The 25,655-nt window shown below is 41.3% G+C and overlaps 1 protein-coding gene across 8 annotated transcripts in view; it reads left to right on the top strand.

The window, feature by feature from the left end:
- The window catches only part of yrk (Yes-related kinase), a 63,443-nt gene extending 38,500 nt beyond the window's left edge, over positions 1–24,943 (top strand). For 7 of the 8 annotated variants that reach the window (XM_069195558.1, XM_069195557.1, XM_015348753.2 and 4 more), the window contains 11 exons: positions 7,073–7,330; positions 10,931–11,033; positions 11,611–11,709; positions 12,322–12,425; positions 15,346–15,495; positions 18,325–18,489; positions 21,074–21,253; positions 21,707–21,783; positions 22,201–22,354; positions 22,991–23,122; positions 23,591–24,943. In XM_069195558.1, the coding sequence (XP_069051659.1) occupies positions 7,081–7,330; positions 10,931–11,033; positions 11,611–11,709; positions 12,322–12,425; positions 15,346–15,495; positions 18,325–18,489; positions 21,074–21,253; positions 21,707–21,783; positions 22,201–22,354; positions 22,991–23,122; positions 23,591–23,799 (1,623 nt within the window). In that variant the 5' untranslated portion in view covers positions 7,073–7,080 and the 3' untranslated portion in view covers positions 23,800–24,943. Of the gene's footprint in view, positions 1–7,072; positions 7,331–10,930; positions 11,034–11,610; positions 11,710–12,321; positions 12,426–15,345; positions 15,496–18,324; positions 18,490–19,003; positions 19,160–21,073; positions 21,254–21,706; positions 21,784–22,200; positions 22,355–22,990; positions 23,123–23,590 lie in introns of all 8 variants that reach the window. The other variant, XM_015348757.2, reaches the window with a different exon arrangement.
- Positions 24,944–25,655: the final 712 nt, after the last annotated feature.

Genomic DNA, 25,655 nt, shown 5'->3' on the forward strand with positions numbered 1-25,655 from the left:
AATAAGTGTTAGGTGAACTGACTGATTGTGGTTGTATCAGTTCGTAATAACATAATAGGCATCTCTACAGGGGCTTTATCATAAGGCTTTAAACAAACTAGCTATAATCGTTACTAATATTTCTTCTGTAGCAATTTACAATTTCAGCACAACTAGAAGCCCATTGTTAAAATAGTGTGATTTCAAGTAGGTGTTTATGAAAAGTATAGGTATTTTTCTTTATAACCCTTGCCTGCTATTTTCCAGTACCGCCAATTATTACTGGCCTGCCTGGTATGTATAGTACATGTAATTTGCCAAATACTGGACTGTTCTTAATGTGATCAATTTGATCTACACTGAGGTAACCATGCCAGATACAGTCAAGAGTTATCTGAAAGCCAAGCTTATGCTGGTATTATAAACGTGGTTGAATGGCCACCACAGAATCATAATATGAAAGTGATGGAGGCCATAGGAAATTATATGGAATTAGAAATGGATTTCTTCATCCTCTCTGTACACTGACACAAATGCACACACAGTTATTTATGATACTGTAGCAATCTGACTTAAATTGCAGTGTAAGATTGCCTTAATTGCCTCTGCATAAATAAGGAAAAAATACTGAGTTAAAGAGTTGAACAATGCGAAATATCTAAGAATTTTGCATAACAGTGTCTATATCTCAGTGAGAATGTTGTTTCAATGAAGAGAGCACGGTTGATTCTGAAATAAATGAAGACAATCATGCCAACAGCTCCCAGCACTACTCCCCGAGCATGTCCTTTAGTGTAGATCATGTAGAGGAGAAGTAGGTCAGTGTGGAGGCGCTGGGCACTACAGGGGCTTTCCTGCCAGTGTCACATACCACAGTGGGGGTGTGGGTGTTCACTGTGCAAGGCTCAAGGGTTCCTCAGTTGCACTGATGCTCAGAGAGGAAGCAGGTCTTTCCCAAATCCTGTAGCACAAAGCTCTGCTGACTGAAACACAACAGACAAGAGGATACATGCTTATATTGTACTGTATCAGCAGCTGTTCAAGGACAGTCTACCAAATAAACCTTCCGGACTGCAGAAAAAACAGATTAGTTTTTTCAGTATAAAGTCGCCATAGAACTGATTTTGTATAAAGAAAAAATACTGAGTGAAAGAGCCCTATGCTGCAAAAAATCAAAGATATTTGTATAACGGTGTCTATACTCATTGAGAAAGTTAATTCAGTGAAGCAAACAAATCTAAGCTGATTGGAACACAGCACACAAGAAGTTACATTGAGGTTACATTGTACCGTGTCAACAGCCAAGACAGAAGTGCTGCTAGAAATTCTGCTACGCTTTAAAAATAGATAACATGAAAAACACTGTTTTGAAGAGAATTGAAGAGAAGTTGAAGAGAATTGTTTTTTTAAGTTATGGCAGCATGAGTTTTCATGCTCTTTTTGCATGCATTTTGTTTCCTCGATTTGCAATGCCCCGCTTCAAGTAACACACCACTCTGCCACATGTGAGGCAATGGAGTAGACTACAGGAATTATGGTGTCCTCAGATCTTCAGGCTGAGCCAAGCCTGGGTTTCAACACCTACTTTCCATTCGCCTGGTCCAAATCAATGAGGTCACTCACAGATCACTGCCTGGCCTCAGCGACCCTCTCCTGAAACTGATGTCACTTGTACAGTATCCACACTTCTTAAGTCCCGATAGAACCGCTGTATGATCCATGGCTGGCAAGCCCTTCAGAATGATGCTGCTGGGGCTCTGTGGATTCTCATGTTTATTTGTTGTCAAAGCTGTTAAAACATTTTAATACTATCAAATGTACCATAGAGGCCTGGTGATAACCATTACTTTATGTTTTTTAAGGCCTTGGCATAGAACTGTCAGTGTCAATACCAGAGTCCCCAATCCTATTCCTGGAGGTCCATAAACCTGGTTTTTCTTCCCGCCAAAATATGTTACACATTTGAACCCGTAAATGACTTATAATAGTTTTAATTTGAACTTTCAGCTCTAAAACCAAAATGGAATAGTTCATAGACAGCCTCCTGTAGAACAAAACTTGCAATTGTTCCAATCAAGCAACTCATTAGCTCAATTAAGGCTTCATTTCAGATGTCTTAAATGTAGTAATCATTCAAGATAGCATAGGAGGCAATGTCAGTTTTTAGTGTACTAAGCCTTCGAACACATAAAAAACTGCAGTGAGAACAGACATTCTTGCATCTTGCTATCAATGTTTCATGGTTAGGAAGATATTTTAAATACAGGAAAGACAACAGATTTCATTAATATCCTTGAAGGCTAGATTTATGTCTAGTCCTTTTAGATTATTGTTAAAAAATCTTTAAAAGTTCTTCACATTGTAACACATTGTAACACATATAAAATATAAAGCATTAAGTGCTTGTTAAAAGTTAACCTGCAAACCTGTTTGACAGCAGCTCTCCTGGACTACAGTTGCAGACCCCTGATTTAGAGTCATCGTAATGTAGCAGGAGAAGCTTGAGACCAGTGATCCTGAGCTCTGGTCCTGAGGACTCACATACAGTACATGCTGTTTTTCTTGTTACAGATTTTACAGCTCTTGACTTAATTAAATGCTTCATTGAACTAGCACGCCGCTTGATTAGAACTTTTGCAAGTTTATGTTTCAAAACGAAAGTTCAACATTGTAAGTTAGATCTGAAATTCAACAGCTTAGAGCCAACCTTCAATAAGTTTAGGAACTGAAAGCAACGAAAGAGTTAATTATTCATATTACAAGATCAATATAATTGAACACTTGGTAAGACCATGGTTCCTCCTGATTTAAGCAGAATGAGGACAGCTTGGCAGAGAAATGTTAGAGGAAGATTACACTTGGTCACACAGATGTTTTTAGCACAGCATTGTAGCATTCACTCAGCGTAGAAAATTATCCAACATAATTTATTGTTCCATATATTTAATTAATACACATAGGTCTACAGATCATTTTTCTAAATCATTCTGGCCTTTAAAGAGCATTATAACAAATTTAAAATGTATGTTATTAAAAAGCATATCTTAGAAATATGCTTATGCTTAAGATTTTCTTTGTACAATACGACTTGCTGATAAAAGTTTTCACAGCAAAAATCCCAACAGACGAATACTGAATGTTTCTTTAAAAAGTTTCAGTATCTTAGATGTGTTTTCTAGGACTAGGGAAATGTTTGGTTCTAATCACACTTTTGTTGTAATTGTCATATTGAGATGAATTGGAGGAAGATTCCTGATTGTGCAAGTTTAATATTTCCTTGTTTCTGTCTCTGTATATAGATCTTAGTTTCGGTCAGGCTATTCTCACATGAGCTGTGTGTATTTTTTACATAATGAATCTTGAGAATTATTTTGATCAACGTTTTTTAACAAAGAACAGAACTATTTATGCTTTGCAGTATTTTTAATCATGAAGCCTGTGGTCTAAATCGTTTGGTTTAGACCTCATCAGCAACATTTTTTGTTTCGTTAGGAATAATGACTTCTGCATTAACTGAAAATACTGTCAGTCTTCATGGATTTGGTTTGATTTGTCACTGTATGAATGAGGCCTAGCGTCATTATTCAATGAGGAATAAATACATTTTCTTCTCTCTTTGAGAGAGAGTATTTCATCCTGCCTTTTGAAACTTTGACAGGTTATCCTCACAACCCTTCAAAGTCCCTCAGCTGTGATACCCTTGCCTCTCTGCCCACCTGCCCCATGCTAATCTAGAAGCACACACTGTTTTATAGGCCTAAATCCAAGGCCTCAGAAATCCTTCCCCCCCGACTCTCCTGTAGCTGTTGTTGCTAGTTACGAGCTGGGGCTGTGAATGGTGTGATTTCCAAGGGGAAATGAGGTATATTTTGGCCAGGGCAGGCAGGGGGGTGGGAGAGCCAAGGGAAGGGCAGTTCTGTCAGTGTCCCAGGGGCCAGTGTGAGTCAGAGACTAGGAGAGGAGGCTGAAGGCTGGGGCCTCTTACACAGGGAGCTCTAGGGAAAGGGCAGGACCATGTACATGCTAATGGTGTTAGCTAAATGGACTGCATCGTGGTAATGACTGGGGCTAACCTTAATTTATCCTGAGCGCAGTGCATATAGGAGTTACTACAAAATAATGGACTGTATTTAAGGCCGATTTTCTCCTGTAAGGCTTAGACACAAAATCAAATTTAACTGAGGATGATCTTTAAATCATATATAAGGATAAATATATTTAATCTACAATCACTCTTGATCCGCGATACAAATCACGTTGCACCATTTATTTATTGTATTTAAATACAGGTGTAAGTATGATGTCCTCTCTTGGAGTGTTAACAAATTACTAGCTTTTTAATTATAATATTATTGAGGATAAAAAAAGCCTAGATACAATGGTTTCAGTTTGGGATTCTGGTTTCAGATTTTGGATTTGAAAGGCATAGAAATAATGTTGCAATCATGTATACATACAATGTGCTGTACAAGTAGAAATATTCATTATACTGTACAAACTGTGTGTAAAAGTCAAAAGGATGTCAATAACTATATACACACTTGTGCAAACGTCTTAGACATTTGTGACAATGAAGAGTTAGAATATAAGTACAGTATAAGCATCAGCAATTTTTCTAAAGGCCTGCACTAGTGAATATTACAATTTTAACAACCTGTTATAAATATGGCCCAGTAGGAGTCCAGAAATTGTTTGTCATTTGTCATCTTTACTTCACAATGAACAAAGTTTTCAAAAACGTGATCACAGCACCTCAAGGCAAACTGTACTGCAGCATCTGATAAGAAGTATTGTAATATCTAATCCATCACATTTACCAGTCAAATCTCATTGAAGTCATTATCAGTCATTATCGTTGATTCTCATCATTAACATCATTTGTTCCTCCTTACTTATCCATAACGCTAAAAGGCCAGTTTTTGTGCTATGACAGATCTGTGAGGATTAACTGTGAGTTCACAGCAAAAGGCTACAAGATGGTCGTGGTATTGTTTTGTATAAAAAAGGAAACACAGAGTCACAATGCAGAGGGCTTGGGGACAGCAGTAGGTTGGTAGGTTTGCTTCAGAATACGTGACCTCCAAAGCATAAATAATTTCTTCAGTTTCATAGCAGTGTTGCCTGAAGCTACAGTAAACAACAAGAGAAAAATAGTGTGAAGTTGGGAATGGCAGAGCTGGGGTACAAACAAAATGACAATAGTAAATGAAAGCTGATACTGGGGTTTAGATTTCTATTGGTTGTTTAAACAGGATCCCAGCATTAGCTGCAGCCCAGGTTTATTTTAATGCTCTTTGGTGCAGTCTGCCCTTACAGTTTAAACTTGGCCCGGAAATGACAGCTCACCGTTAACCCCATTTTCATTTAGCCAGGTAAAACGCATGGCTCGAGTGTGGTGAGTGCCACAGTCTTGTTTTGTGAATTTCACAAAACGATTGTGAATAGATACAGGAATAGGTAAATATATACTTTTATCAAAGAGTACAGAAAAACAGGCACTGGTGCCTGGATAATCCATTACTCCATATTTTGGCATCAGTGTTGAGCTCGGCGAAGACTGTTCCTGATGTTTCATTCTGAAGCTGCACAGACACCTGCCCTGAATGCATTCTGGAAGTAAAAATCTCTCTCTGTTCGAGCACAGCTGCTGGGATGGAGCAGAACCCCAGGGCTCCAGAACAGTCGGGCTCCCTGTGCAGGGAGCTGAGAACAATAGCTGGCAGGAGCAGCACTCTCTCACAGCATCCTGGGGCTGTGTGCTGGGGAGGTGCTGACAGACGCATTACTAGAGAAATCTGGGAGTTGTTTAGCTGTCAAACACGAGGGCCTTGTCCCAGCTTTGAAGAATGTGCTGTAAAGCTGTTGACTGAAATATAGAAAGTATGGTTGAAACAGCACTTTCTTTCAATAATAATTTAAAATTATCTCACAGTCTCTGTGTAATTGTACTCATTTTATTTTTCTTAGTGATTTTAAACATTCAGGCAGATACGTTGTCTCATATTTAATTTTTTTTAAAAGAAGGGTAAAAAAGCTTTTGCGTACATACAGATATGTTATACGTAGATCTGTATATATCTGTCTGCTTATGCAGCTGATATCTGCCTTGATACGATAATACTTTGTCTGATTTCTCAGTAATGTATTTTTCCTCCAACAGCTGTGTTTTATATGTGCATAGACTTAGAAAATACATACAAACAGTACATATAAACATTACAAAAAAAATAAACATAAAATTTAAAGCCTGAAAGAATTGGTTCTATGGGATTCTTTGTAGCAGCAAGAAGAGTGAATATGTTCAAGCATGAAAAATGAACAACCAGTGTGTGGCTGAATTTCAGAGAAGTCTCGTGATATTTTTAGCTAGTGCTCTTTGAGAGATGAACAGATACTCTGAAACACAAAAAAAGAAAAGGAAGTCCCATTAGGGCTGAAGAAAAATAAAAGCAAGTTGTTCAAATCAATAGAATGGAACAGCTTCAGGTGGTCACTGTTAGTGAGAGAGCTGGGCAGAGGACAGCCTGTACAGAGCTCTGGGCAGATTGAGGATCACAGCAGTAAAATAGACATGTTGCATTAAAACAGGAGCTTTAGACATCCTGCAGATAAAAGTCTGATTATGTATCATGTCTTATGCACATCATTTACTGTTAATAGTACAGTTATTTAACATATAAAGCCATATGTCAATCTGTAATGCCACAAAACTCACTGTGTTTTCAGAGCTAAGCCTAGTTGACTATTCCCTCCTGACCCTCAGTTGTGTTCAGTCAATTGTGTGCTGCTACTTGAAGAGTTTTGGCCACAGTAGTTTGGGTGACGTGGCAATACATTGATAAGATATCCCTACTTGCATTTGAGTAATTTAGCCTGTTTTACCACTCAGAAGGCCCCTCTTGTTTCATTTTTTTTTCAAACCATTTTCAACCATTGCAATGTGGATGAACATTTCAGTGTGGGCATAAATCTGATTGGAAACAAGGTCGACGTTTTTTTAAAGCACATCTGAAATGATTTTCGGCTTTGCGTCGGTATTGTGTCAGGTGTTCTGCGGGCGACTCAGTGCTGTGCTCGTTGTCTTCTGGCGCAGAGTCGAGAATGGGCTGTGTGCACTGCAAAGAGAAGGCCTCCTCCAAGGCCCAGGGAGTGGTGGCTGATGGGAACCCACAGGCCTCTAACCCACGCTACGGCCCCGATCCAACGAATCAGAGCCAGCAGAGCAACTTCAGCCGAATCCCCGACTTCAACAACTTCTCCGGCACGACCGTCCCCGCGGCAACACCTTTCGGAGCCCTGTCGTCATACCCCTCCGCCACACTGCAGTCCCGAGGGGGCGGTGGCATCACAGGTCAGAGTTCGCACTCTTAATATCTGCTGTCATGGCTTCTCAAAACAGGGAAGTGCACTCTTCTGTAGCATGTTGGGCCAAGCCTTCATTTCAGAACCATTATTCTCACTGGGGGATCCCAGTTTCAGCTGAGTTAAACAGCTGTGTTAGCTTAAACATGTGCACCCTGGTAGTCATAATACATATTAACCTATTAACCTTCTCAAAGCGAAATGCAACAGGATGTGTTTTGTTGGTATTGTACTGGAGCCGTTTCTTTTTCTCAGTTTGACATACTCTGGGGTTTCTATCACACAGCATAAGAAGTGTATGATTGTGTTGGAGAAATATCTAGGATAAAATTAAAATGTAGCTTAGTATATACTCCAAAGGATCCTTCGCCCTTCCTAAAATTAATTTCTCTTGTCTAGATTCAAAAGAGAGGCCAGAAACCCAAGTCAGCATATATAGATATATTTAATTTCTGAGGACAATAGGAAAATGAGTACACAGAAAATGTTAAAAGAATATTTAGTGGGTCATCGCCTATGGAAGGGAATATTACAATTTTCCCCTGTAGAGCTGAAGAGATGATCGTGGAGTCTTCCTCAAGGCCTGCAGTCAATGCCCTCTGGCTGTAGTATTGTCTTCCACTGCTTCTCCTGTCTTTCCTGTCTTGCCTGAGGCACAGGTGGGTTTATAAACCCCAGATCCATGTCTACCAGTCCAATCCTGACAGCAGTACCATGATATTATGGTGGCACATGTGGTTTTTATCACATTAACTGACATGTACACATGAGATGTTGGATTTAGACAGGTTTAAAAACACTCTATACAGAATAATTAGAAAATAAACCAAATAATTGAACATTTCAGTGAACTCTGACAAATATGTAAGATACAATCAGTATCTTAATAAACAAATATATAAACGAGTAAAAAACGAGGAATAGTGGAGATAATATCTTATAGGAAAACAAGAATGGGGTTTTAGGGAAAATATGTTTAATTGGTATGAAAAAGGAAAGATATTATAAATGAAAAAACAACATTATGGGTCATGATAAATATTAGGGACAGGTAAAGGTTTATTCCATGTTTGTTATCTTTTCTTTTCCTTTCAGCATTGCAATAATAATCTGTTCCTTTGCAGACTACCCATATTGACACTGATACCTACTCAAACTTCTTCACATGATATTTGTTTAAAATATTCATTATTAATGTTTGGCAAAAATACTTTTTTTACTTGCTTTTGATTTATTTTTGTCTTTTGGTAGTAGTATTTGAAGCTCTGTGGTAGAACACCAGAGAATGTGCATCTGTGATCGTTGTCAAGACAGGATATTATGATAACAGTCCGTGAGTTGAACATCCTCTGCATCTTTCTCTGAGAAGGTTAATAAAATTCGATGTGCATCAATAGTTTAGACTGCTCTTTTCTGTCATAGCTGCTTTTTGATCAGATTGATCAGATTTGATGAGGTGGAGTGTCAAGTTTTGACTGGCAGTGTATATTAAAAGCAGGTCTCCAGAGGTAAGAGATTAATGTGAAAAAGTGCAGTCACATTTCTGTTGAGCAGATTGAAAAATGTTGTTTGAGCAGCAATGAGGTTCGACACCAGGTAAATGTGAGATCCTCTTTGAAAATCAGTCAGTTCTCAGACGGAACATGTTCCTACCTTCTTTCTATTTTCAATGATCAATGTCCATGTCTGTTGATTTACAAACTGCAGAAAGCTCCTGAGGTACCATATTGAAAACACCACCTCTGAGCAGGCATGTCTGCGTGCTGCTTTTTCATTACCGTTATTGTATGTTCTATATTGCAGCACTGTGTATAAATAGACCTGCCTGTGTGAAAAGCTCAATTATCTGCGTCTGTGAGTTCATTGCTGTGTATCTGTCGTTAGCCTCAAAGGTAAATGGTTACTGCTTAGTATAGTCACAATCAGGGCTTGTGTTTGTGGCTCAAGCCGCAATGTCAGGTTTTCATTGCTTTAGTCTTTTGAGCATCTGTTATAATGAATAGCTGAATGTGATATGAGTAGTGCTTACATTCTCTGGCATTCAGCACAACGGTCCTAACCTGGCCCTCAGACAGACATTGTTCCTTAGCTCATCTCTAAATCAGGAACAAATGAGCTGGAGTTCAGTAGCTTTGGGTTAACCCTAGTTTTGAGAATTGTTGGGGAGCGATTGGACCTGTAAATTTAATTTTGACACAGTTTCAAGTGAGAACAGGTTGGTAATAAGGCTGAGGTTACTGGAACGGCCCCCCAGTTTGACTGTTGAGTCACAGAGATCCTGTAAGGGCAGGGCTGAGGAGGAGGAAGGGATTGCAGAATGAATGCTGGGAAAAGCCAAGTTCGTTACCTACATTCTTACTACATGCTTACTCTGTAAGCAATGTTGCATGATAATTACACGCTGGAGACTGAGCAATAATGAAACTTTCGTATATGAGTTAATATAGCGATATATGTTTCATGAGCTCTCTCTCTCGCTTTAAGCTGTGGCAAATACGCAGTAACTTCAACCAAGCTAGCTTATTTTTTCTTCATTTAGGATTCTTTATTTAGTTGATCTGCTAGGTTCTGCTAACCCCAAGGCTGAAAAAACTCATAACCAGAAGTGGGCAGGATTGCTTAGCAGGTTTATAATGCAAGCTCTAGTATTTTTAACAGTTGTGTTAGAGCTCATATTTAAGTTAACTCTTAGGGTGCGCATCCCTGATTTCCTCAACACCTTTGAAATATTTTTTAAATAGTTGTGTAGGAAAGGAAAATAAGGGATGAAGGATCCTGCACAGTGAAAACTGTACATCAGTCACTGAATGCTGAAACAAAATATTAACCACATTAATCGATTTTACTGGAAAGAAATAGGTGAAAGCTAAGTTCAAAGCCATTCATACAGCAATTTGAAAGTTTCAACTCATCAGTTATACGAAGTTTTCATTAAATCCAGTTGTTAACTTTGTCTAATGTCAATTGGAAACATAACTAACCTTTTTTTAAAAGATTTTATAGCAAGGACAAATAAAAAAGTGTTAAAATAATATGAGTATGACTTCTTCAGTATCTAGTTAACTGGTAAAAAAATTACCAGTTACCAATTACACATTCAAATATGTATAGTTACTTATAGTAGGAAAAACAATAAATGCCTTGCATGTGTCATAAATATGTAGAAATATTTTTCAGTACTATGTGGTGTACAAATATTTAATTTTAATGTTTTATAAAGAAGGGTTTTTGTAGATTTCATTTACTGTATAACTTCAATAGGAAGTTTGACATTGGTTTGCTCAACAGGTGCAATATTAGTAGTGTGCTTAACCACCATGTCTCAAGGTCACTGTGGTGTTCTGTACTACTTATCAGGTCATGGTGCTTGGTCCTGTATTCATTTTTTAAGCTTATCTCAAACTGCTTCATAACAGAAAGACACACTAAATATTGCAAAAAACATAAGAATAAAAATCACATTTTGTGAAAAAACACTGGGTTGGCGTAAGTATCGGGAAGGTCTAATTTATTGGCTGTGGCAGTACGTCTAGCTGTGTGTTTGTAAGAGTGGCTGTCTAGCAGTGTGTAACACTCTGTCTCACTACAGGTGGTGGGGTGACCCTGTTTGTGGCCCTTTATGACTACGACGCTCGCACTGAAGATGACCTCACTTTCCGCAAGGGGGAGAAGTTCCACATCATCAACAACACGTGCGTAACGTTCGTCTTAACCCCAAGTGCCAGACAAACCAGATTACCCTAGCAATGAAACTCATGAATTAGGACATTGATTATGCTCATTCTGGGTCTTCCTCTCTAAGGTCATTCAGCTAACAGATGCTGTCTTTTCATTTTACGATGAATGTATTACTGTTCAGCTTCCTGAGTTCCTCTGCTAGTATTGTGATGAAACAATTCAGTGCTACAAACTGAAGCCCTTCCTGTGATCTTTCATTGGTGCAGCGGTGAAATGCTTCCCCCAAGCTCTCTCCTCTTGTGATTTATAAAAATATTTTGAGAAGCATTTTGGGACAATAGGAATTTAAAAATTCACACAACCGAGAGTAAAGAATCACTCTGGAGGAACAAACTGCTATGTGACAATTACAGTATTTACTATCAGGATGAATGATATGAAGGTGTAAGAAAACATTTATTTGCCTGTAAATTCCATTTTGTTGGAATGTGACTGAATTTTGGTTGCACAGTGAATCCTAGAGACTGACCTAACTTTGTGTGTCAGTTTTGTCTGTGTTTCCCATAAGTTCTGTTTCTTCTCTCTCAACAGGGAAGGGGATTGGTGGGAGGCACGATCTCTGGACACAGGCAACAGTGGCTACATCCCCAGTAATTATGTGGCACCTGTAGACTCCATACAGGCTGAAGAGTGAGTACTAGTCACGGTCACAGGCTCGGCGAGACATTCACGACAGGCCTGTGTATCACCACACCCAGGGGAAGTGGGAAGCATGTTTCATTCATTTTACAACCTCTCATTGTAGGAAATATGGCTCCCACACTCATAATTATTTAATAAGCAGTGGATATAAACACACATAGACTTGGATCACAATTACCACCTATTACAGCAAATGGAGTTTTCAGCCTCAGCATGAATAAATTGTGCACTTTTGGGTTCTCCAGGGGATATAAAAGTCTGTAGCTCATTATTAGTTTTGTTAACTTGTAATTAACCTCTAAATACTAAAGAACTGCAGAAATTGTGTATTTGTGACTAAATCTTTAACATTGATGCTAATATTAAAACTGAAAGCTCTCAAAGTCTTAAGAGAGGTTTCTAAGAATATGCTTTAGGGTTTTCTGCTGGCAGTAGGGAAGTGGGTTTGGTCATATGTCTTTCAGCTCAAGTGTTTTGGACACACGGGGAATCTGTGATGAAACATGATAGGGGAGGATGTCAAGAAAATGTCCGACATCAAAGCTGAAAGTTTCCTCATGTTTTTTGCTGAAATGACCCCCATCTGCCTGTTCCCTTCAGGTGGTATTTCGGGAAGATGGGACGCAAAGATGCTGAAAGGCAGCTGCTCTGCCCGGGGAACCCCAGGGGTACTTTCTTGATCCGGGAGAGTGAGACGACCAAAGGTAACCTTCTGCGATCAGCTTGGCTTCCCTCTTTCAAAAGGCTAGCAAGGCAAAAGAAACAGCCATAGCAGACCACCAGGATATGGAGCACTGGGGTCTAGAGCACGAGAGAAGTGGGTTCTAGAGCACAAGAGCACTAGTGGCAGTAGCACAAGGATCTAGACAACTGCGGTATACAGTACTGCACTTGAGCACATGGAGGAAACATTAAGTTAGCCTTTTGTCTGTGTGTTTGTTCAGCACCTTTTGGCACTGAACTGTATCTGAAAGTCTGTTGAAATTGTTACAAGAAGCACAGGAAAGGTAAATGCAGTATGTTTGGTTATCAGGTTTCCTACCAGACCACATCAAGAGATCCTGCTTCCTTATTTGTTTCTAGAAATGGCTGTCTTTGAAGTGGAGTTCTTATTTTCATGAAGCGTCTCAGTTCATTTCTCATAACTTTTTTTCAAGATGTCCTGTGTTCAGTTTTGTGTGGAAAGTGCAGGCAAGGAGTCATTCAGAAAGTGAAGTAAAACAATATCTCAGTGAGGTCAAAAGTAAACAAGAAAAAAAAGATAATGACCTCCAAGTAGAACAGTCAGTCCTTATTGGGTATTGGATACAGACAATTAAGGGTTCCATTTTCAGTAGTTATGACAAAGGTAGCTGCTTCAGGGAAGGCAAGAGAGAAAGCAGACAGCAGCTGTCTGAGTAGTCCTTAGGGCTCCTTCTCCATGTGAGGCACTGCTGTTGTACTCATGTGCAAGGCGCTTCACTCCTACAGCTCCAGTACTAGCCCTTCTGTATTATTATATCTCCAGGCCATTGTAAATTACAATTTGTTTTCAATTGGCTTATCTGGTTAAATGAAAGATTGAATTAAAAAAGGTTTTAAGCAATATTTGTGAGAGGTGTTGGTAAGATTCATTTCAAATACCCCACTTGCTCAAAGTGAACATTTAGATGCCTGTAGGGGGTGTTTTGGCTACTTCTACATAATCCTGACAAGATCTTGGTTTTATACCTCATTCGAAGGTTTGGACACAGAGTGCTTCATTAGCAAAGCCAGGAGTGAGACCACGGATGTCTGTATAAAGTCGATATAGCTTAGCAGATGCTTTGTGGAAGCCACACATCTGTCTTACTACTCCACACACCCGGTTTACATGGAGTTAAGGTCATGCTTTAAAGGGTTTTTTAGCTGGGTAGAAGTTGAAGTTTTGAAATGTCATATAGAAATGTACCCTTTTTCAGTTCATGTTGGCTTCCATTAAAAATATACATTGTATGTATCTTTGGAACAGGCTTTCAGTTACAGTCAATTAAAATCAGCTTAAATTGTTCAGTCACTCTTAATAGGACCTAGCAAATATCAGACAACCAAATTACATGCCAGAGGTGCCTTGCTGAGATTATACAAACTGTACTTGTTCAATCAACCCTTCCCATCCAGAAAGCAAAATTCAGGAATGCTCTTGTGCAGGTATGTCCCTGTTGTTAAAATGATGTGACCGAGTTGTCAATGAAATTATATTTCAATATCCAAATGACATGACGATTAGAAACCTCCCAAAGGTGGTCAGCTACATTTTGGAACTAAATCTGGCTTTATTGCAATATAGCCATAGTTCCTAACACTGGTCCTACAGGACGCAATCGCACGCTCATTGTTTTTTGGTTCAGTTTTGGACAGTTTTGTAAATTTGCTTTCTGCTCAAATGGGATTTGTGGTTGGGATCAACCCCACACCACTTTTTTAAGTTTGGGAACTGTCCTCATTCAGGTATGTTGCCAGAAATATAACCAGTCGGACCTCAACTGAAGGAAACGACAAACGAGTTGAGGAGAGGCTGTGGGAAACTCAGTATGCTGAAGTTGTTGGCAACAATACCAGTACAATAACAATGCAAGCATATGAGTTAATAATCAATTAGCTTTGGGGATATCGAGCTCAGCTGGAGTGACAACTAGCAGACACAGTGACCCCGAGTTAAAAACTTCTACAGTATAAAGCCAACCAAGGGAGTTACCACATCCAAAATCTCCCCTTGAGAATTGAAAAGATATTGTCAAATCTAAAAATAAAGGAGAAAGGGGAAGTTCTGAAACCAAGACAAAAATGGCACCGCATACAGCTGTTAGAGGTGTGAGCTTTGAAAACTACAAGAAATGTAATGCTTTACAGTAATCAGACACTAATCAGACCCCATAATGCTTAAAGTCTGGGACATGGCTAAACCTGTATGCATTCTCAGCCCAAGAAACCAGTTCTCTTTTATTTTGACACTGACTGCAGTACTGTTTTCTATCTAATCAAACACCACAGCAGCAGAAATTGGCCAGTGTCCTCTCCGCTAGTTTCCTTGTGTTTCACAGGTGCAATGCTCTCCCAAGAAAAGCCCTGTCCACTACTTAGTGAGACCTATGGATCAGGTTGCATCTTTACTTAACCATCCATAGGTGTACATGTGTCACCAGAAGTCAGCGTTGTAGCTGCAGTCCAAAGGAAAAGTGCAAAAAAATTCAATTTAAATCAGGAGAACCTTATATAGTTTAATTGTGAATATGAATCACGGGCTGCTGTTAAAGTATAAAGATGATTAGAAGCGGAGCTTAAAGAGAATTTCCTCTGATCCTTGCCTCCTGTGAGATGTCTGCAATGGGAAATTGGCCAGCTCTGGCTGTTGGTAATTGAGCGAGCCTCTGTAGATTTTTTCCCACCCCTCTCTTTTTCATTTGTATTGTGTCTGGAGTCATAGATCTTTTTTTCCCCTCGTTTCTTTCCCCAGTTTTCTGTGTGGGTGTGTACGTGCATGTGTGTGTGTCTCTATCTTTCCCTTTCTTGCTCCTCTTCCCTTTATCACTTCCTCCTTCTTCGCTGTTCCTTGCTAGCTCACTCTCTGCCTCGCTTCCTCCCTCTCCCTCTCTCGTGCCACAGGAGCCTACTCCCTGTCCATCCGCGACTGGGACGAAATGAAGGGGGATCACGTCAAGCATTACAAGATCCGGAAGCTGGACAACGGCGGGTATTACATCACCACGCGGACGCAGTTTGACACAGTGCAGCAGCTGGTGCAGCACTACACAGGTAAGAGAGGTGGCGCTGTGTTCTGGATGTGCTCCTGTGGAGGGGGTGGCCCCCGCGGAACTGTCCCTTCGATAAACACTGTAGGTGCTTGTAAATGAGTCATGTAGTATAATCGCTCAATAATGCATCACCATTGCTGGACAGAGCTTCTCTGTGAAGAGAAGTTCATTTGTTTTGTGGGCAATTCTATTTTAATTTTTGACTTTTGTGAGGATACCTGTAGGAAGGAGGCTGGGATCCATGTTTGACTGCTCTCCATCTGATCTGCTGTTGGATTGCCTTCTTGAAACATCCTGAGCCATCTGATTTCAGTTCAGTCCTTATCTTTGATGCATTCTGATAGGAAGTCAGTTACAATGCAGTAGATGAATACAACCCGTTACAATGCAGTAGATGAAATCGAAGCACCTAATGATTCAAATGCACTCCAGATGCAAGATGTTGCGCATTTGGAAAGAGGACATGATTCCAACTTTAATTTAAAAAAATCTGGGGATTCTGCCTTTCTGGTGTTGTATGTAAAGCTGTTCCAAGGACAAGAAACAAAGCTGCTGAATCACACAGCCCCCGCTGACTGAAGCCATGCCTTTGGAACAGTGAACAGATAATCATTTTTGTGACGTTAGGGACGTATTAGAAAGGTGGGATTATTATTATTATTATTATTATTATTATTATTATTATTATTATTAACTAAATTATCCAAAATGACTTACATTTGAACCTATTTATACAGCTCAGTGTTTTCATTGTATTCCGTTTGGGTGAATTACCTTTGCTCAAGCATTGTTTCACTTGGGATTCAGATGAACATCCCAAAGAACCCTAAAAACATCAAAGGCAGCCAGATATGTAAATAATAGGGCAAGAATGTGGCAGACTATATTTAAGGATCTGAACTCATAACTGGAACATGTGGGCTCAAATCCCAGGTGCAAGACTGGTTTGGCTAGATACGATCCTTCAGTTCAGTACTGCCAGATGGATTAGAAAGGCCAGATGGATTTCTTATGCTGTCACGAGAGGGCACAGAGGTGTGGACCAATATCACAGCAGCCCTGCAAGAAACAAATATTCCGCGGAATATCTCAAAAGACGGTGTCAGTCACAAGCTCAGAAAGACTCAAAAACCTATGTTAAATAAGTTTGAAAAACTATGTATGAAGATTAAACCCACGTGGTGCTAATAAATTCGTTTTATCCTTAGGTTCATTGCAACAGTTGAATTTTTTAGCAGTTTTCTAGCCTCGTGCAGCTGGTTTGCTGTGAGAAATTCTATGGAAATTTTATCAGTGTCTGTAAGCCCTAAAGCCTAATAAGATATCTAAATGAATTCACATTTTTTTTATTAAAATTCCCAACATATTATCTTAACACACTCAAGGGTTAATTTTGTTTGCATTCTGGTTGTGGTAGCACAGTCGTAGCTGGTCTTATCAGTTTATCACTCTGTTATTAAAGCAAACCCCTTGCTGTACAGTACTTTATAGTTTTTGAGTCTCACCCGCAAGGGCATTTCCTGTTGCTAAGCTTTGAGGGACTTTTACACTCTGTTACTAGACGTGTGCTGGGGCAGTGCCGCCAGGTATGTGTGCCCTCTGTGAAAAGAACTCAAGGACTCGTGGCAGTGCCTGTAGAGAGAAACATAATCAATTCTGGAGCAGTGCTTTCCCTTTACATTTACTTTGGTAACGGTAATTTTATTCACCAAATTGCCAGGGCTGACTTTGGACTACATGTATCCTTTCTTCTATCTTCTGGCTTTGCTTCTCATCAGAACTGGGGTAAACTCTCAGGATCCCCCTTTTTTGGACTGGTAAATACTGTGTTCCTAACAGGATTCTGCCAGCATTACACCCTCAAGTGCCCTCTGCTGGGATGATTGTGCTACAGGGCCTGAAGTCTGCTAAGTGCTGAATGTAGAAAAAAAATCCAGGGCACTTCTAATTTCACATCACAGAGAGCTTTGTGTAACCACTTTAGAGTTGTGAGGCTTTTTATTAACTGCGTCTTAAAAATTGCTTATGTGTTGAATGCAAATGTTTTAGCTTTAATTGTTATAAAACTGTCCTCATACGGAGTATGAGGTGTGTAGTATTCTACTTTTAGCACAAAGTGGCATCCTATACATCAGGGCTGCCCAGTGCTGTTCCCTGGGGGCCGGTGTGTCTTCAAGTTTTCTAGCTCTCTTTCCGGCAGCTGCACCTGAATGGGTCCAGTTTAGCCAGTAATGAGCTGATTTATGTTGTTAATAGTAGAGTAGGATTAAAAAACTAGAAACACAACAGGATTGAATGCCCCTGCTACGTGCGCTGCTATTTCTTGTTTCATTTTTTTTGTTATGATGTTGGTGTTGAAGGCAATTAATGGTGTTAATGCTTTGGTTAGCACGCTAATTTTGCTCTTCCGGCACAAACAGCTATCAGACCTAGCAGGAGCAACTGAAGCACCTCGTCATGGCTCAGCTATTTTGTTTTTTTGGGGGGGCTACTGTCTGTGCTGCCTGTTGTTTTTAACTTTTTGTGTGCTTTTTTTTTTGCCTTGCCCTCTCTCGTCCCGGCTCTCCCTGTCATTTTCCCTCTCACCCCTTCACAATCTCTCCCTCCCTGTCTCGCCCCCTCTTTCTCCATCGATAATGGTCTCTCTACCCCTGCCCTCCTCCCACACATCCCTGGATTTGAATCCACAAACCCCACCATGTAAATGACCCGTCCCTCTCTCTCCCCCCTTCTCCTGCTCTCTCAACTGTTTCTTCAACACTCCTCCTGTTCCTGTTCCATAATCACGCCTCTTCCCACGCTGCCCTCGCTGTCCTCCTTGTTGTCTCAGAGCGCGCGGCAGGCTTGTGCTGTCGGCTGGTGGTGTCCTGCCACAAGGGAATGCCTAAGCTGGCGGACCTGTCCGTCAAAACCAAAGATGTGTGGGAGATCCCGCGGGAGTCGCTGCAGCTCATTAAGAAGCTGGGCAACGGGCAGTTTGGGGAAGTCTGGATGGGTAGGAACTCAAAACCCCCTCCAGCCACAACCACCAGGGGGCGGTGTTGGGGGGGGAGGGGAATCAACAGCGCACTTCTGCAACGGGGTAGAAGAAAGAGTGGGGTTTCACAAGAGCCCGCACTCACTTTATCATTACCCCACAGGCAGGCTGATCAGGTTACCACTATTGAAAATTGAACAGGTGAAACTGGAATGCAAGAATACATTCAATACATTACATTCCAATTAGATTCTTAAATGTAATCCCTGGGATCAATTGGAATTTAAAATGATTTTTTTAGTATATTTGCAAACATTCAGGTTGGAAAGCTTTTCCCAGGTTAGAAATATAACAGACACCCATGTCTAAAATGGCTCTGGTTTAACACCCCCTACATAGAGTGCGCTGTGGGTCCCCTCTCTCTTATCCCTTTCACCTCGCCCCCTGGAGTGGCTCACAAGAGGGTAACCCCTTTGCATGCCAATTCATTTCACCCCCTTCCATCTCCGTTGCATCCCCTTCCTCTCTCCAGGTAGTAACGATGGCTTGTGCTACTATCTCACCAAGGCCTGCCCAAACTCTACCCCCCAGACCCTGGGCTTGGGCAGGGATGCCTGGGAGATATCCCGTGACACCCTCAGCCTGAACAAAAAGCTGGGGCAGGGCTGCTTTGGAGACGTGTGGATGGGTAAGGCGGGCCGTGCCAGGCGCTCAGCTCATGTTCTGATTGACTACACCTGCAGAGCAGTGCAGAGAGGAATTCAAGTCACTCTCTTGGTAAATGTGTATTTGCAGTCCAGATGCCCAGTAGGACCTGTATGTTGAGGATCCAGTGAAATGTGATCCATGCCACTTAAGAGATCCAAGACACTTAGTTTTCTGATGCATTTAAGTATGAAGAAAAGCAGATGATGCACACACACACAAGAAAGTTCAAGTATGTAGCTGTGTCAGCACGCATAGGCTGCAAAGGAGCAAGTAAAGGTTTATTCCATGCATAAAACAGACAATGTTTCAGCTGTGGAGCCTTCTTTAGGTGTGGAGTACGATTTGGAACACACCAGAAGAAGGCTCCACAGCCGAAACATTGTGTCCCTTTTCGTTTCAGCATGGAATAAACCTTAACTTGTTCTCTCACACACAAGGCAGCTTGGCACGATTGCAGACGTACTGTAGGAATCTGTATCTTTCACTGAAGGGCTGATTTCATTGCACAGCTCCTGTACTGTCCAAGGTGGTTTCGTTGGAACTTGTGATGCAATACAATACAGCAAGGATAAAGAACCAATAAGCAATCTGGAAGAGCAGTTGGAGTAGGTTGGGGATGATGGGTTTTTGGCTGGGCTGAGCCAGGGTGATCTGAGGAGCAGCTCCTCGCAGGCTAATTAATTTGGCCCTTTACACCGTGTTGTTAAGAAAACCCTACAGGAGGTCAGAGCCGCTGTGAGCCTGGCACAGTGTTTGTCTTTCTACTTTAGTTTTCCAAAAGGTTTTAATAGAGATCAGAATCATAATTTTATCTTAGAATATGGTAATATACTGACTAACATTAACAATACAGCAAATGCATTGGACATTGAATTTTTTTATGTGAACAACAGAGATCTAAAAGTCTAAAATAATCCTCATTTAACTGGTCCTAAATGACTACTCACAGCATACATATGGTCCAGTCAGGAACATGCAAAGTCTTTAGTCGTCTATGGAAAGCTCAGATCCTAAGTGTCACTAAGTGACATTATGTGGTTTTTCTTGAACCTCTGTTGTTCAGAATATTATTTCTGAGTCTGCAGCAACAGCACCATAGCCCAGCCCTCGTTGTAACATCTCAGCCTTTTCTGAATCGGTTCATTGTGCCTGAGGCACTCCTCAGGAGGGGATGTGTTCTGTCAGACCCTGATATCAGTGAGTAACAGATTGCATGCAGGTCACCCCCCTTCCTGCCTGCTCATCCCAGTAACACACCTCTGCATGCATTACATCCTCCGCTCTCCCCTGTCATCACAGTACCACCTCACTTCACAGATCATTACCTTGCCCTGCCAAACAGTGTGTGAGATGGGAGTTCTTCAGGATTCCATAATGCATTTCATAATGGTTAAACAGTTAAATACTGGTACTTCGTATAACCTTGGTTTCCGCATGAGTAATTTCAAACTGTGTTTTTTTTGCAAAACACAATTTGCTCTAAACCACAGGTTGAATGGTTCCTAAACAGAGCAAGTGCATTGGCAAGTGTCATTGTGGACGTTATTCAGTGGCAATGCAGCTATAGCAGTGAACACACAGCTCTCACAGCAACCACACACTTGAGTGTGGTTCCTTAGTATGTGGATACAAAACACATGAAATAACAATGTACTGTACATATTCATATTTTGATTTTTCAGATAGGTCATTACATTGCCATTTTGATGAAGTTTGCATAGCCTTTTCCATAGCCTAAAATTCATTTAATAGGTTTTTTTATAAAACCAAAGGAATGCATTATGGAAGAAAAATTAATTATGCTAACTGTAGAGTTTCTGCAATGACTCTACAGTGATTGTGTGTTATCCAGTGGTCTCCAGTGCTGTGTGACTGAGGGACTATTTCTCTTCAGGCATGTGGAATGGCACCACCAAGGTGGCAGTGAAGACCCTGAAACCTGGCACCATGTCCCCCGAGGCCTTCCTGGAGGAGGCCCAGATCATGAAGAGACTGCGTCATGACAAGCTGGTGCAGCTGTATGCTGTGGTGTCCGAAGAGCCCATCTACATCGTCACCGAATTCATGAGCCAGGGTGCGAACTGACATGCACACTGACCAGACCAACAATAACTCCCACACACCTCTACACAGACAACAGCACTGATGCATTAAAAAAGAGAGACATGTACTAACTAACACACAAGCTGAGCAACACTGACTCGTAGCTCAGCACTGACATGCATACAGTACAAATCCACGCTCAGTGCAGTGCTGACACATGGCAGCCAGAACTGACAGAGATAGCTGGATACCCACATTCACACAGCCCAGCACTGTTCTTTGTTCCACACAGTGCTGGGACCTTAGGGTCAGTCAGGACCATAAAAGCAGCCGCCTCACTTCCCTGTTCACAGCTAACCACTCAGCACTGCTGCTTCCCTGAGTCCCACAGCCCTAACCACCAGACCAGACCTCGTTTTCCTCACTTCCCCTGCCAGGCAGACCTGGCCGTGCAGGTACTGAGCTCACTCTGCTTGCTTTGCAGGAAGCCTGCTGGATTTCTTGAAAGATGGAGACGGACGGAATTTGAAGTTGCCTCAACTGGTTGATATGGCAGCACAGGTACTTTTCGACATACGGGGTCGCACTCTGCATTAAATTCTGGGCAGTAGGCAACACTGTGAAATGGGTTTCCCAAACTGGAATAGGAAGATCTAATGCTGATGTTTTATTTTAATGATGCCTTCTCCTAAGGTGACTATAAATGTATAGTCCACAGTAACCAAAACAAGGCATTGCGAAATGAGATATAGAAATGACAGAAAAATGACAAAAGTGAGATAAACTCAAAGTGGTGTCACAAGTATTTTCTGTTCATTGCAATACGCAAAACGTCCGAAACGCGGGCAAATTTGAAAGGGCTTAAAAGGCTGTTTGGGGCCTGTTCACAGTACCAGTAGCATTCAACAGAGTGGTAAAGGTTGGCAGCTGGCTGGGGAGGTACGTCAGGTGTCTGAGGCTGTGCTGCGCTGTTCTCAGATTGCAGCAGGGATGGCATACATCGAGAGGATGAACTACATCCACCGCGACCTGCGGGCCGCCAACATCCTGGTGGGAGACAACCTGGTGTGTAAGATCGCCGACTTCGGGCTGGCGCGACTTATCGAGGATAACGAGTACACCGCGCGCCAAGGTGAGCCCCCCGTACACATTTATTCATAAAGCTGATAAATCGACATGAACTGGGGTTCATTCAGGGGATAAGATAAGAGATAAGATCACTTTATTAGCCATATACAATTTTCTGTATTAGGGATATGAGGGATTAGGGATATGAGGCACTTTCCTGAAACAAAAAAGTTGGCTTTAGAAGTCCCGCTACGGATTTTCAGTTCATCTATGACAGGAAAAATTGGCCAAACCAGAGGACAAAGGTCTTGCAGCATGTGCAGAGAGACAGACCTGCTGTCTGTTGCTTTGGCTAGATCAAGAATTCTGTTTACAGGAACCTACTGGCACAGAATATTTAGTTTCTTTTATAATAATTACAGTTATTTACATTAATAGGAAGCATGTTGATAATTTGGTGATATTATTGATATTATTTTAATTAAAAAGCTATGTATTACAATTTAATGGGAACTTCAGATATGCAGTGAAGATCGACTGACTCTACGGCAGAAGATGCTGGGTGTGTGGGTGTGTGGGTGTGTGGGTGTGTGAGGGTGTGTGTGTGTGGGCTTTAACTGTCCAGAATACACTCGGAAGAGCCCAGCAGCAGCTACTGTACCCCCTGTTCAGAGTAAAAGGGTTGCACTTTCTGTTGCAGGAGCCAAGTTCCCCATTAAGTGGACAGCGCCAGAAGCTGCTCTGTATGGCAAGTTCACCATCAAATCAGACATATGGTCCTTTGGGATCCTTATGACAGAGCTCATCACCAAGGGCAGGGTGCCCTACCCAGGTAATTGCTGTAACCTCAATGTCTTGCATACTGGATACTGGGCAACGAAGCTTTAAGTCTATATTATAGCCATCTTTTTTAAAGAGTGAATCTAAAAACACTTTAGAGTTTAGTAGCTAGTGACGGTACAGTTCATTTTCTAGCTGCAGTAAGTGCCCAATTACATTTGTAGTTTGAGTGGTAGCATGAGAAAACAGAAGCATCGGCGTATGTGAAACACACAGAAACACATAGAACAGGAAAAGAAAGATCAAAAGATTGGTTTTACACTGCCGCCTAACATTCAGTAAAACTTGCTAAAGGTCAATGAAGAGTTTAGTGCCTGGTTGGGCAGTTTCCGGCCACAGTAAGTGTGCAGGAAAGTTATATCCAGCTGTGGTGAGGGTGAGTGATGCTGTTTGGAGCACCCATGGGTGTGTATCAGTCTGGTGTTGACCTGCAGTCACCGTGTCCCTGCCCCTCTCGCAGGGATGAATAACCGCGAGGTGCTGGAGCAGGTGGAGAGGGGCTATCGCATGCCATGCCCTGTTGGATGTCCTGGCTCGCTGCACGAGATGATGCTACAGTGCTGGAAAAAGGACCCCGATGAGAGGCACACCTTCGAGTACCTGCAGGGCTTCCTGGAAGACTATTTCACCGCCACTGAGCCACAGTACCAGCCAGGGGAGAACCTGTGATCAGGGTGCCTCTATGCACAAACGCTTCACCCCTGAGTCCTGGCGCAAAGACAGTCTGGTCAGAGCTGTGCCAAGGCAGCTCCTGACTTCCTGCTACCAACTTACACCTCTGCCTGAGGCTGGCATCGTATGGCAAAGACTGACAAGGGCATCCTGTCGCCATGCCTACAAGTCCCTTGGATTTCCTCCCTTGAAGAGAGACAAAGGCTTTTAACCACAGAGCAGAGCAGAAGGAAATAAGAGCCTCTGTTTTGTTTTTGCTTAAGCTTAAGTACCTAAAAGGTTTAGGTGCGCATTTGGGTATGAACTCTGCAGGGAGGTGAAACAGTACAAGTGGGAGGGGTGTAGGTGTGGTGGAGGGAGGCTTTGAACAAGCACTTTCCACACCATTGCATTACGTTAAATTACTGCCTACCTATATTTTAGTAATTGAGAATTTTTTTCCAAAAGAAGTTGGGGTTGGGCTTGTGGGGAGTTAGGAGGAAGCTTTTAAGAATATTGGATTGGTTTAGAAATGATTTTTAAAAAAATCTTAGTTATCATTATTTTTATTGTATTCTTTAATGTAATTATTTAATACAGTCTCTGACGACTCAAGTTTCTTTTAGCTCTGATCTTGTTTTATGGATCTTGATTTTTTTTTCCCTTCAAAACCTTCTGAATCACATTTGAGTGTCTTACTGGGTCTCTTGCCTCTTGATTAGACAAACTAGGGTGAGTTTTGTTTTCAATACACACAGTTCAACCGTGACTTGTGAGGTCGGTCACATGAACAGAATGGAATCCTTCTGGACTGGAATGAGGACCTCGCGGACTGATTGAGGTCTTTTTCCTGAATCCCACTTCTGGCTGAGTCTTGAGTATATGGACAGAGAACATGGAACTAAATTCCAGAATGGAACTAAGAAGCACTTTGCATAAAGAAGTTGCTGGATTACGTAACAAACTGCTGATTCTGTGTTGTACATTCTGATGATTTCCAAGACTTGTTTTGAATGAAGATCCTAGATCCATAGGTGGCTACACACTGGACATGGTGGCAAGCAAGGCCTCTGATTTGTAATATTTCTTGATTTTTCATGCTCTTATTATTTTAATTTCTTTTTCACTTTTGTGCATTAAAGAAAAAAGAATCTCTATATAATGTGTTTTTCTCTCTAATCCAGTGATTGAACTTCCAGAAATAACCCCACCTGGCTAGCTGCATTGTGTGCTGAGGCAGTGAAGTTGTTAGTTCCCTCAAGTAGTTCTAGAGATGGGCAGCTTGAAGGGACAAAGACATTTGTGTGGTAGCGTGAGAAAACGGAAGCATCGCTATGTGTGTATGTGAAACACAAACACATACCTGTAGAACAGGAAGAGAAAGATCAAAAGATGGGTTTTACACTGCCAACTAATATTCAGTAAAACTTGCTAAAGGTCAATGAAGAGTTGTAAATGCCCTGCAAACTTAGACTGGAATGGGCAACGGTCAGATTTCTGCAGATGTTAATCTAGTGATTTATTTAAAAACATGCTTTTTTCACTTCTAATTCAGATGTTTCCTTTGATTGAATAAAAGAGAGACACAGCGAAAACCATAGAACACAACAGCTCCTGAGAAATGGTGTTGCGTGCCCCTGTTTTAAACACAAACACCTGGGAATCCGATGTAAAGGTTCAGATCCATCTGTACATCACATGGACTCCACAGGAATTTGAGTTCGGGATTTCAAAGTCCCTACTTAATAAACTGTTAGTAGTTGAAGAGTAAGCACACAATGTACATAATTTGGCCTCAAAACAAAAATATTCAAACATTCAAGGTTTTTTATTCTTGTTACCGTTACAGTTTGTTATTCTAATAAGCAAGGGGC

The sequence above is a fragment of the Lepisosteus oculatus genome, chromosome 11 (genome assembly GCF_040954835.1).
Source record: "Lepisosteus oculatus isolate fLepOcu1 chromosome 11, fLepOcu1.hap2, whole genome shotgun sequence".
Classification (NCBI taxonomy): Eukaryota; Metazoa; Chordata; class Actinopteri; order Semionotiformes; family Lepisosteidae; genus Lepisosteus; species Lepisosteus oculatus.